The 13,606-nt window shown below is 42.1% G+C and overlaps 1 protein-coding gene across 1 annotated transcript in view; it reads left to right on the top strand.

Moving 5' to 3' along the window:
* Ar (androgen receptor) overlaps positions 1-8,038 on the top strand; it is a 168,908-nt gene extending 160,870 nt beyond the window's left edge. The window contains exons 7-8 of the mRNA XM_046440316.2: positions 539-696; positions 1,430-8,038. Coding sequence (XP_046296272.1) covers positions 539-696; positions 1,430-1,585 — 314 coding nt within the window. The 3' untranslated portion in view covers positions 1,586-8,038. The remainder of the gene's footprint in view (positions 1-538; positions 697-1,429) is intronic.
* The last annotated feature ends 5,568 nt before the right edge of the window (positions 8,039-13,606 follow it).

The raw sequence follows: 13,606 nt of genomic DNA, 5'->3' as shown, positions 1-13,606 counted from the left end.
CATCCCACTGTGTATTCCTTGCAGAGTAGTAGAGCAGGAGGGATTGTCTCCTGGAAGACATTTTCTCTTCCACCAACAGGAGGAAGTCTATGTTAGCAGCTTGTTTGGCAGCCAAGCAGCCTTTCTTCAATGTCTCTTCTAAGAAGAGTGCTATCTTAGCCTGTGTGAAAAAGAAAGGAGGCATGATTTCATATTCAGAGCCCTGTGTTTTAATTCTCTCAATCAGAGCTGAATGATGAACAACATAAAAACTTAGATCCTAAGAAATGGGTACTTGAGAAGACTAGCAAAAGAAAAGTTTCAATGAATTTTATTTGTTTCACTCCCTTCCGATTGGGTCCAGCTCTCCTTTTCCCTGAGATCTCCCTGGCAGACTGAAGGCCCCAGGCACACAGATTTCAATTGTCAGTGAGCCAAGTAGATGGTTCCCTCCCTGTGGGGGTGGGGGTCAAGTTTGTGGTCAGAAAACTTGGTGCTTTGTCTAATGCTCCTTCGTGGGCATGCTTCCCCTCCCCATTCTGTCTTCATCCCACATCAGTTCCAGTGGATGGGCTGAAAAATCAAAAATTCTTTGATGAACTTCGAATGAACTACATCAAGGAACTCGATCGTATCATTGCATGCAAACGAAAAAATCCCACATCCTGCTCAAGGCGCTTCTACCAGCTCACCAAGCTCCTGGACTCTGTGCAGCCTGTAAGCAAATGATGGAGGGTGCTTTATCAGGGAGAGCAGCCTGATAGAGCCAAGTGATAATAGGCTTCTGAATGGTCTGGCACCACCTGTTGGGAGGTGCTTCCATTTCCCTCTGGCTTTGAGTGTGGTCCAGGAAGAAAATGCGATGGAGAAGAAAGGAACTCAGGTCACAGTGTTCCAGCTGGATGTTGTGAAAGGGGTGGAGGAGTGAATAGAGCAGTTGGGACTCAGAGAAGAAGCTTAAAGCACATGAATTCTCTAGTCAGACAAGACAGACCTGGATATTTTTCACCTCTTCCTTGAGTCATGTGCATGTGAATTTGCCTCTGTGTGTGGTGTGGTGTGTGTGTGTGTGTGTGTGTGTGAGAGAGAGAGAGAGAGAGAGAGAGAGAAATGGGAAATGGGGGGCCTGTACTGTGGAAGAGGAACACCCAGTTCTGAGTCACAGAGCTTGAAATGGTGTAAGAGATCTCTTGGGAGCCCCCAATGACTCCCCAGAGACAATTTAATACACACACACACACACACACACACACATATACACACCACACCACACACAGAGGCAAATTCACATGCAAGACACACACACAGGCAAATTCACTCATGGGGCAGGACCAAGGATAGACAAGGGGACAAAATGCTAAAAGTCTTGGAAATCAGAGGTGGGGGTAGAGTCTGGCAGAAATAACTCCTTATCAACCTTGTTTTCTCTTTCTCTTACTGTCCCCTGCAGATTGCAAGAGAGCTGCATCAGTTCACTTTTGACCTGCTAATCAAGTCCCACATGGTGAGCGTGGACTTTCCGGAAATGATGGCAGAGATCATCTCTGTTCAAGTGCCCAAGATCCTTTCTGGGAAAGTCAAGCCCATCTATTTCCATACACAGTGAAGCTTTGGAAGCCCCCATTTTCCTCTCCCACCTCACTCCCCTTTTCCAATGTCTTCTGCCTGTTATAACTCTGCACTACTTCTCTGCAGTGCCTTGGGGAATTTCCTCTATTGATGTACAGTCTGTCATGAACACGTTCCTGAGTTCTATTTGCTGGGCTTTTTTTCTCTTTTCCTTCTTGCCTCCCTTTCTCATCCTCCATGGCAACTTCACACTCTGCTCCCTGTTGTGGCTCCTATCTGTGTTTTGAATGGTGTTGTATTTCTTTAAATCTGAGATGATCCTCATGTGGCCCAGTGTCAGGTTGTGCTTGTTTACAGCACTGTGCTGTGTGCCAACCACACAAACATTTACTTACCTTATGCCACGGGAAGTTTAGCAAGCTAAAAGTATCTGAGGAAAAACAAACTAACAAACAGAAAACAAAAAAAAATTAAAAATAAAAAAAACCTGAGAGGACGTTTTCCTCAAAATAAATAAATTAATAAGCAGAAATCCCCAAAGAAGCCAACAAGTCACTAGAAGGTAAAAATTGCAGGTCCGCGGGGAGTCACTGTTTTTGTTCATCCCCTCCCTCCAGGAAGACTTTAGCTTTTCCCAGTGACTATTGCCATTAAAGGACAGGGTGACCCCAGAGAGGATCTGGGGGCACAGAGAGAGGAGGAAACAAGTAGGGCAGTTGGATCACCAGTACCTGCCCACAGCCTTGGTCCCTGAGGGCTAGACTGCTCAACTGCAGTGCAATTCATTATACTGAAAATGTGCTTCTTGTTTGAAAACTTGTCTGCATGTGAATGCCTTCCCCCTCAAACCCTTCTCTCTCTCTCTCAACCTCTGCCTCCACCCTCCAATCAAATTTCAGTAGCTTTTCAAAGAACTTCAAATGAAGTGTTCTCTTTAGCCTAAACTTGACCACTTCCACTGAAGAGTCAGATCAGTGAGAAGGAGAGGAGAGATCTGACCCATTGGAAGGATCCTATAAATTCCAGTTCTGCTTTCCCATGCGTGATCCAGGGAGGAGCTTGCATCTGGAGTCAGAGAAGAAGGAAGTGATGGCTTGGCTGTTCTGCTTAGGAGACAGTACAGTTGATCCTTTGATGCTACCTTCTTTACCTCCACCTTTAAAAGACCTATGGACTCTATGTGGCCACAAGCTCCCTCCACCCTTCCTTGAGTGTTTTGTAGGCCACACTGCATTTCAGTCATGGTGGTAAAGCTTATTCACTTCTTTAGGCATGTTCACTGATTGTCTGCTAAGATCCCTCCACACTATGAAGGCTAGCAGGCCAGAAGCCCTGACATCTGTCTCTAGATGCTTGTAGTCTCAGACATCTTACCAAGTGTCTCTTATCAACATTTAGTTTGTTGGAGCCCTTAGAGAAACCCAAAAGAAGGCATCGAAGGGATCAGACAAACTGGGCGTCTTGCCCTTGTCATCCAGAGATGAAACTCTCCAATAAATGGAGACATATCTACTTCCTTCTTCAAAGCAGCTAAAGGGGCTACCCAGATCAAGGTGGAATACCAGGGTTAGAAGAATGAAGACACTAGATCCAGAAAACCTGAAATGCTCTCCTTGCCACCCAGCATATCTGCCTGAAGAACTCATGGCAATAAGCAAGCAGACACCAAGAAAAGACTTTGACTATTAAATAAAGCCTTCAGAGGCAAAGCCTAAAGTCAGAATGGCACAAGTTTACTCAGCCCCCTCCTCTGCTGCTGACCCTGGGCTCTGACATTGACCATAGTTACTCAGATTCCCCACCATTGTTGCTACCTCTATGTCAGAGGGGCATGCAAGACCACTGAGACTCTCTACAGAACCATTGCTTCCTTTGGAAAGGTCTGGCTGTTGTGGCACTGATAAATAGGCTGCCACCCATAAACTCAGGGTATGCCCCTGGGTCACTGGTTTCATACAGTCCTTTGGCACACCTCCGTTCTCTGGACTTTGTTCCCTAACCCTGAATGTGGGGTGGGGAGGATGTTCACCTATTTTCTCTTTTTGGCCCCTGCCTCCTCAATTAGCTCCTAACATCATTGGATAAACTCAAGAAATCAAGGGCCAGTCACCAAGCTGCCCATTTTAGTTGGTTTATTCTGCTGGTTGAGAAGATAGTTTTCTGAGTGACATGATACTATTCACATGAGTTTCCGTCCCTGATTTCTGTGTTGATATTAATAGCCAAAGGAACTTGCAAAACAGCTTCTTTAAATAACAAGGGAGAAAGGAATCTAACATGAGTGATATGCCAATCCAAGACTGGTGGACAAAAACTGAAGCTGATAGGTTCCTTTCTGGGATAGGGTAGATTCTGATTTTCTTTGTGATGATACCATCTGGCCTATGTACAGGATCACTTTTTAGCTGTCTTAGACAGAAAAAAAATAACATCCACGACTCCTTTCAGTTAAGCTAGGTTACACTTTAATAGTTACTTTACATCTGTTTTGATTTTCATCTTTTGTGGCACACGGATTCAATTATATCATTCTAATACCTCTCCTTGTAAATACTAGAGGCTCTCCTTTCCATTTCTCTATCAAATTTTTCATCTTTATGGATTTCCCAGTCTTGACTTTTGTCTTCATGAATATATGTTTTTCATTTGCAAAAGCCAAAAATCAGTGAAACAGCAGTGTAGTTGAAAGCAACAACAATTGGATTACTCTGAATTTCCAAATGACAAAAATAGGGAAAAAGAGCCTAAACAAGGCTTTAGGCCTACTGATTCTGCACTGGGGTTTGAGTGAGCAGAGGAGGTATTAGCTTGGCTTGGTTCTCCCACAGATGAAAGAAGAATACTTTTTTTTTTCTTTTGGTCATTGATATTCCAACCAGTGTGACTGACAGAAGTCTCATTTCACATGCACTCTACTCTACAAACAGAGTTGATGTGGTTGGTACACTGTGCTCACCTGTGAAGGACTGGCCACCCAGACCCACTCACCTGGTGAGCTAGAAGATGAGGATCACTCACCGGACAAGTCAAGGGGACCATCTCCAAAGAGGTGTGCAGTGTTTGATGGGGATGTAAAGTGAGAAAGAGAAAAAGAGGGAGTATCGTGGAGAAGGTCCCATCTGTGCTGGGCAGGAGATAGCTGCCAAGGTCATGAACTCTAGTCAAAGAAGAGAGTCGTGTGGCAGTTTCAGCCCATTCATTGGGCAGCTCACTGGGTCTGGCCTCTGAGCTGACGTGGGGGTTGAATTCTTTTTCCTTAGATTTTCTATGCCACATACAATATCCTTGTTCTTGGAAAGTTCATTATTTTTTTAAATTACCTTACTCTGAGAAAGGGAGTTTTTGAAGGATTCTGTCATATACCTTTGAAAAAAAGAAAATCAGTAATGCATATATTTTTATGTATGTTCACTGGCACTAAAAAAAAAAAAGAAAGAAAAAGAAAGAAAAAAAGTTTCACTCTGTCCTTTGGGTAGTTGCTGAGGTTAATTGTTCAGGTAATGAAATAATGTGCTGATGCTCAAATCCCTCTCTGTCCATACTCTACTTCTACATACATGTAGACATATATAAACAATATATTTGTATTTGACTTGTACTTTCAAGAAAATGTCCACCATCCACATGACACTGACACTACACAAATGACCTACCTTTGAGCTTTGAGTAGCTTCTAAGTGTTTGTTTCATTAGGCACAGCACAGACGTGGCCTTTCCCCATTCTCTCCCTTGATATCCAGCAGGGCACAAAGGCCCAAGCCACCCCCTGTCCCCCTCCTTAGCCGTATGCCAGTGCTGCACTTCAGGAGACTCTCTCCAGACAGCCCAGTAAATATCCCTGCATGACCCCTGCATAGTCCTGGAAAAGCAAGAGGCTGACTACTGATTATTCTGTGCCAGTTGCCCAGGTGAGAGGGCTCTGGGCCGAGGGCATCGCTTTAGTGCTTAACCCACTTTTAGGGGGTTCACACGAACCAGGAATGCCAAAGAACCACATCAAATCCCAACTTAAAGTCAAAAGAAGCCATTTTACATGTGAAATTTCTTGGAAAAGGAAGTTCCTATCCCTGTTGCTTTTATAGGCAGATCTGTTCTCACCACTGATCTCTTTGAAAAAATTTTGAAAGCAGTTTTTTAAAAAAAAGACAGAAAAAGAGATGAAAGCATCACATTATGTAACCAAAGATTACATTGTATCTGCTAAGATACCAAAATTTTTAAGGGCAGGGAGGGAGCAAGCATTAGTGCCTCTTTGGTAAGCTATCCAAAGACAGACTAAAGGACTTTGCTGGTGACTGACTTCTAAGAGTTTTGTGGGATTTTTTTCCCTTCACAAAATACATATTTAGAAGAGTTGAAGATAATTTGGAAAAAAAAACGGGATTCTGGGTCCTTCATTAAGTGATTTTATAAGCAGAAGTAGCTTTCCTTTACTCTAGTAGTTGCTGAGCAAATTCTTGAAGCTCCATCATTGCATGGTTGGAAATGGAGCTGGTCTTGGCCACTGTGTTTGCTAGTGCCCATGTTAGTTTATCTGAAGATGTGAAGCCCTTGCTGAGAAGGGGAGCATTTAAAGGACTAGATTTTGCACTAGAAGGACAGCAGGCAGAAACCCTCATTTCTGCCCAGTTTGGACAGCACAAAAAGTTCTCTGCAGTTTAAGGCAGAAGGTTGAAATATATTGTAAATGAGTATTTGTATCCGTGTTTCAAAATTGAATTATATATAGAGAGATATAAAGTGTTCTAATAGCTTTACCTTTCTCTGCACCTTTATATTTGGTTCCAGGTCATATCTGATGCCATGTACTTGTGAGAGAGGCTGCAGTTACATTTTGGAAGCTCTCTCAGAATGGACAAGACACCTGGATTGATCAGATAACTAAAAGATCTCTGCCCCTATTGGGCCTGATGCACAGGCCTTGCAAAGGGGTAGAGGGGGGAAAAGGGTAGGGTATGTGATGTATTGCACTTTACTTGCCTAAGACAGATGAATGTGGAAAGGGTGGTGAAGACTCATTGGACCTGGCTATTTACCATAGGGAATACCCAGACATGGGGTCAAAAGCCCACCTGAATGATTGGCCAATGGCCCCCTGATGGGACCTGAGTTATTGGAAGAACAAAGGGTATTCCTTGGTCTTCACCATTCTTGTGAGAGAAAGGCAGTTGCCTGTAGTTGGGAACCTGGAGCAAGTGCTCCATCTTTCAACCAATTCTCTCCCCTGCGATTGAGGTGCTCTTGCTACTGGGTGTCTGTGTGCTCTAATTCTGGTTTTGGATATGTTTTGTAAAGATTTTGAAAATTGAAAATGTGTTTTTCTCTGTTAAAACTTGTCAGTGTACTAGAAATTGTATCTCTGTAGGTAAAGGTCCATCCCTGCCCATGGGTAGAGGTGTTTTTCTTCAATTAAGAATTTGACGCTGGGGTCTGTTGCCCAGAGCCTCCCAACCCTCAACCATTTCTAGGTGAAGGCAGAAAAATCCACATTGGTTATTCCTCTTCAGACATTTCAGCCAAGATCACACATCACTTGGAATTCTCCTAGTCCCCAAAAGAATGGTAGATATTTGAATCTAGCGGGTGGACTTTCAGAGTGAATAACAGCTTTTGACTGAGCTTTAATGTGACTCTATTAAATTTGGTTGGAAAGTATGTATTGATTGATTTTCAGTCCCAATTCATTATAACAGAGGTTCTGCTTCCTTTTCTTGATTCACTTGTCTTTTAGCCTTTTTGGAATTAAATAAGAAGCTATGGAATAGGTGACCCTTGTGGCCCAAAACAGTTCTCACATAATCTACTTGGCAAAGACCATTACATAGTTGCATATTCCATTGACCCCCAAAGACTGGAACAAACACATACGCATACCCAAAGGAAAAACTCTTCCAAAATGTTGCTGTTTCTCTGGTGGTGCCCTCCTTGGCTGCTGCCTCACAGTTTGGGTCCCTGTAACAGGCCAAGCTAGCAGTCTCTCTCATCCTTAGCCCTTGGTGCTAACTGTCCTGCAGTGAAGTGCCTATGGGGTTGTTCTATTTCAGAAGCCACTTGGGTGCTGAGAGCAGCCACCACTGGAATGACCCAAGAAAAGAAAAGAGTGCCCCCTTAACCACCCAGTGACACCTTTCTGCTTTTCCCTAGACTGGACATTGATTAGGGAGTGTCTCGGACGGACATAACATTCTTGTGCTGTCCTTGAGATTAATTTGGCAGCCCAAGGGAGCAGACTATGTAACCAGAGATAAGAATTAATTTTCAATGTTGAGAGGAAAATGAGAGAGAGCATTATTCAAAATAATTTTAAAAGAAACAAATTAATTTTGCTTGAAAGTTCTTTCGATGGGGCTTCAGTTCTTACAGTGGCACTTAGCCTCAACTGGGCAGCAGGACCAGCCACAAGCGCTAGTGTTCTGTTCTCTTTTTGTAATCTTGAAATCTTTTGTTGCTCTAAATACAATTAAAAATGGCAGAAACTTGTTTGTTGGAATACATGTGTGACTCTGGGTTTGTCTCTGCGCCTGCTTTCAGAAATGTCATCCATTGTATAAAATATTGGCTGGCTGGTCTGCCAGCGAAAACTTGGCCACAGCCCCTGTTGTGGCTGCAGGCTCAAGTTATTGTTAACAAAAAGACCCGAGAAAAGCTGCTAATGTCCTCTTATCACCGTTGTTAATTTGCTAAAACATAAAACAATCTAAAATTTCAGATGAATGTCATCAGAGTTCTTTTAATTAGCTCTTTTTATTGGCTGCTTTTATTGAAGTTGAGAGTTGGTATCATGCCCAGTGGCCTTTTATGCTACTCTGATTTTCATATATTTGTAACAATCTTCACACAGGGGTTATGAATTTGCCTTGCATTGACCTTAGCATAGGCTAACCTGGGACCACCAAAATCACAAAGGATCTGGGCTACAAAGCACAGATGGGCACTGGCAGCCCATCACAACCTTTTACACACACAAAAAAAAACCCTGAGTTTAACAGCCTGAAGAGAGCTGCATAAAGCCCAGCTGCTCACCCTCATCCTCATCCTAGTGGGAGTATAAATTAATGGCATCACTGCCCAGTTAGAGCCAAGTTTCAGATAAAGAATGGGCACATTTGCCTCCTTACTTTTTCCAGGGTCGTACCATCTTTGACCATGCAGGTAAAATCCAAGTCAGCCTTCTTTTGTGTTCTTCAGTTCAAGCAAGGTCCCTTCCTGTTGCCTCTTGGCGCAAATGAGATGAGATTCCCAAATTGGATCTAGGCTTGATAGAGGCCATAGATGAGGTGTGACAGGTATCTTAGAGAATAATAAGAAAAGTCTCTATGCCTCAGTGTCCTCACCTGTGAAGGATGGTTACAATGCCTCCCTCCCAGGATGAATTGGGGATCCAGTGAGAACATATGTGACACAGCTGGTGGGCTATTTTCTCTGGCTATGCTCCCTGTTAAAATGCCAGAACCCCTGAGAGAGATTCCACATTGAACCATGTTTATCATTGACCACCTCAGAGACAGGGATTTCTCAAATTTTTCCTGAGATCAGCATGTGATGGAGAGGAGCACAAAACAAAACAAAAACCCAAAACAACAGAGATTGCTGAGATGTGTGTTTGTGTATCTAAGCTACAGAGAAAGAGGATGTATGTGTTTGTGGGTTATATGTGTAAATCAGAGCCTGCCTCCAGAGAATCCCCCTGAGAATCATTGCTTAGGTCCTCTTCTATTGCATCTACAGAGTATGATCTAAAAGCAGCTCTACTTGGCTTCACTCATCAAGACAGCAACTCTAAATCAGCTCCTGTCTAAACAGACAAGGTGGCTAGCATCTATCATAGATTTTTCCAAAGAGTAGAAAAATACAGAAGTCAGGGTGTCAGAGGACACTTAAACTGTTGAAAAAAAAAGCCTAGAGGCAGGAATCCTATATTTTCTCATGGCTATGCAACAAATGCTTAATGAGGATTCTGGCCTGCTGTTCACTGTATGATACTAAGCAGTCCTCTGCTCTTTTCTGGACCTCAGTTTTCTTGTCTATAAAATCAATGTGTGTTGGAAGGTATGGACAGCTAGATGAGATGAGAATTCCCTGCCAGTGTGGATACCATGGTTACTGCAAACTATGATATTTGGCTTTATCCTGACCTAAAAGGAAAAGAAGGGGACTTTTACTACCACTCGAATACAATTTTGTAGTTAGAATCCTTATGTTTGTACTTAACAAACATTTACAGAACAAATCAGGGGCAGAGAGTCAAAAAGCAATTGAGTCTTGTGTAAAAGATGCTATCCATTCCTTGGTGGGTGAAGGAAGGGCTTAAAAGTAAGATAATTTGTTTACCACTGAGTTCATCTCATAAATGACAGAGATAAGAAGGACTTAATCCATGTACTATCTGTACCTTCAGTGAGTTTACAGTCTATTAAATGCTTTAGGCCAGACCAGGCTGGAAATTCAACTTATCTATGCAACCCCCAATCCTTCCACATCCTTCCCTCCAAAGAAATTAGGATTATTTTCAATTTAGTGTTGCTGCCTTTAGAGCTAACAAGGATCTTAAGTGTTGTCTACAACAAATTTCTCATACTTCACATGAGAAAACTGGGTCAAAATACTTACTGAATGTGATTGTAAACTAATGCCTGTGGCCAGGGGCAACCCCAGAGCCCCCACTTCATGATCCTCCTCTCATGAATTCAGGCAGCTTGTCAAGGAAGTGGAACGTCTGAGAAGGCTTACCATTCCCTGGCATACAGATTCAGAACCTTGAGGAGAGAGCTTCCACCCCTTGTGTGGCTCCCATGTGTGCAAACCAACACTCTTCACCCCAATCTCTACCCCGACAGGTAGAAGATAAGGGGAGATTTCTAGTGAAATCTAGGCTGTGACCCAAGTTGAATGAAGATGGGGCTGCAGAAGAGAAAAGTGCATTCTTTCTCACAGGAAAGACAGCAGCCTTGTAAGGGAAACTGAAAATAGGGAGGAGTTTGAAGGATGGTATCACTATCAGAAATGAGGATAGAAAAGGAGGCCTTAGCAAAGCCAGCTAAAATAGTTCAGCCTTCATCCCCAAAATAAATGGGAGACATAGAAGCCCTTGCTAGCATTGCATTTCACAGAATAATCTGACACATAATCTCATCTAAATCTCATAACATCCTGAGAAGGTAAGCAGGTTAGTGATCAACTGGTTTGTACAGAGGAAAACTGAGGCTCATCAAGGTGAAGTGATTTGTCCAAGGCTGCTGTTAAATAATTGATAGCCTGAAGTCTAAGGTCCGATTATCAGTCTCCATTCTGGTTTCCAGAAGCCCAAATCTCCAGATTCCCAGTCTCCATCTCCTCACATCATAGCAATCTGTCCAAGACCCCAGATTCTGCCATTGCAATTCTTTTTTTGGAATGCCCATGTCTCTATGATAACAGCATTCATTGCCTACTACCCCATCTACACTTGTCATGGCCTTCCTAGGGTAATATTCCCTGTCATGGGGCTCCAAATTGGCAGGCAAGAAACCTCAGAGAGCAAAGGTAGCATCATCTTAAGAGGTAATGGCTGTGGTAAGTCAGGTAAATTAGTGCTCAGTGGGTTGCGGAGCTTCATTCACCCAAACAAATAGGAAATGAGGAAATGCCAAGGAGAAGAGACAGCATTTCAATTTCCTAGAGAGGTGACATCTGACTCTGGCCTTCAACAACAAGATAAAATTTCCCAGAACAAGAAGGTATCTTGCTTGGCAGGCAATCATAGCTGAGAGAATACCATGCAGTAGAGGTAAGAGAGAGTGTGGCTTCTATTTTGGTGTAGTCAAAGTGTATGGGAACTGGTAGGGAGTAATTAGAACTGAATCTGAGCTTGTATGTCCTATTAAGAAGTAGAATATCTTCTGTAGGCCACTCATCTTCAATTGTCACATGTGAAATATAATGACCTTACATGTGACATGACCTCAGTCAGGGGAGCCAAGAGAGATGTGTGCAGTTCCTGACACACAGCTATCATCAGCTCATTTCTTTCCCATTTAAGAAGCAAATATAAGTGCAAGTGAGAATGACCATATTAAAAGGAAATATTTGGGGCCTGGGGTTGTGGCTCAGTGGTAGAGTGCTCGCCTAGCACATGGGAGGCCCTGGGTTCAATCCTCAGCACCACATATAAATAAATAAATAAATAAATAAATATGATATTGTGTGCAACTACAACTAAAAAATATTTTTAAAAGGAAACATTAGAACATCCTATCATATTTTAAGAAAGTTATCCATGAACTTCAGTATGTAAAATACTATTAACAATTATTTGCCACCCCTCACAACTGATTATATAACAGCAGTTGAGATAACCAAGATGTTTTTTGTTTTGTTTTGTTTTCTGTTTTTTCTTTTGTTTTTTTTTTAAGAAAGCTGTAACATAATAAGTTTGAGGAGGTGAAAACTATGCTAAAAGTTATTATGTGAGAATAATATAATAGAAAGTGAAGCAGAGAGTGATTCAAGGACAAAATTAACAGTGATGCTGATGGCCACAACAACATAAATAAAATGTATTGCAAGTTTACTGTGTGTCAAGAAAAGTGTATATAATTGTCATATCAACCCAATGAGTCCAGCCCAGTTGCCTCCTTATATAGATAAGGAAAATGAAGCCCTGACCCAACATTATTTCTGGATTAGACCCAAGATTATATCTAAGTAATAAAGCCTAAATTCAAACTCAAGATTATTGCAAAAGATTATGATCTTGATCACTACATCATTCTTAAAAGGCTGACTGCTTTTCTCAAAGCCTTTGAAAAGAGGCCCAGGAAACTCAAAAGCAGGTAGTATTATGAGCAGGAATAAAGAAGGAACTATATCAAAATGTAATTATCTTCAAAACCACCCACGTACAAAAAAGAGTTATGTCTGGTGTACATGACCTCACAAATTTCCACACGGTCTCTTCCCCAAAATTCAGATGACTCGTACTGGGAGAAAAAATGTTCTTTTCTACCCTACCATCTTCTAAATGTCTTATAAATGCACTTGCCCCTCCTTTCTGTCTGGTTAGAGGTATCTGGGTACAGCAGAAAGCTGGATAATCAAAGAATCTGTGAATATATTTGTCTATAAATGCAGGCATGGGAAAAGAGCATTGGATCAGGAGTCAGGTTACCTACCAGCTTCTGTCACTAACTGGCAGATAAAATTATGTAGAACCTTTCTCTTTTCTAGGACTCAATCTCACCTTCTGTACAGCAAGGAAGATCAAGAAAAAGCTTATTTAGTTCAGCTTTAACTTGCTTTCTTAGACTATGAAATTGTTGGCAAAAACCCGAAATTGTCCCACTTCATCTTACTCTAATTTCTATAATCCTGTGCCTAATTTGTTTTTCACTACAAATTTAACCTAGGGAAGTTCAACCACTGAGTCTTATTATCCCCATCCCTTTTTATATTTATTTTGAGACAGGATCCCACTAAGTTGCTTAAGGCCTCATTAAATTGCTAAGGCTGGCTTTGAACTTGCCATCATCCTGCCTCAGCACCCTGAGTCATTGAGATTACTGGTGTGCACCACCACCCCATTTTAAAATCCCATATTCTAAAAGAGAGCAATGATAGTTTGTTAGACTAGAAATATCTAGCCTCCAGCCTCCTGACTACACACCTAGTAATGTGTTGCTTATTGTTCCACAGCAGTCTCCACCCTATATCGCACCAACCTACCTGCTGCTCATACACACTTGTTGATCTTGGTGGGAATGTACTTCTAGCAATGATCTTTGGGCCATTCTGTACCTGGACTATACTACTATAGGTCAAACACCCTGCCAAATTTCCCATCCAGAGTACATGTGAGCAACTGTAGCTGATTGAAGGGTCTCTGAGATGGAGAAGGTATGGAGCTACAAGAACCAGAGTACAGGCAATACTATTGGACAAGCATTAATGCTCAAAGAGACCAGACCAAAGATTACCCTCTGGTAAGAGGACTATATATTTTACCATTTTTTGCTCACATAGTTTTCTCCATATGAAATGCCCTCCCCTATTTTTGCCTGGGCAAATCCTTCCTATCCATTGA

Source organism: Marmota monax, unplaced genomic scaffold (genome assembly GCF_021218885.2).
Source record: "Marmota monax isolate L192 unplaced genomic scaffold, Marmota_monax_Labrador192_F-V1.1 WCK01_AAM20220418_F8-fsc00134, whole genome shotgun sequence".
In the NCBI taxonomy this organism is placed as follows: domain Eukaryota; kingdom Metazoa; phylum Chordata; class Mammalia; order Rodentia; family Sciuridae; genus Marmota; species Marmota monax.
Note: the sequence above shows the minus strand (reverse complement) of the source record. Positions and strands in the feature narration are given on the sequence as shown.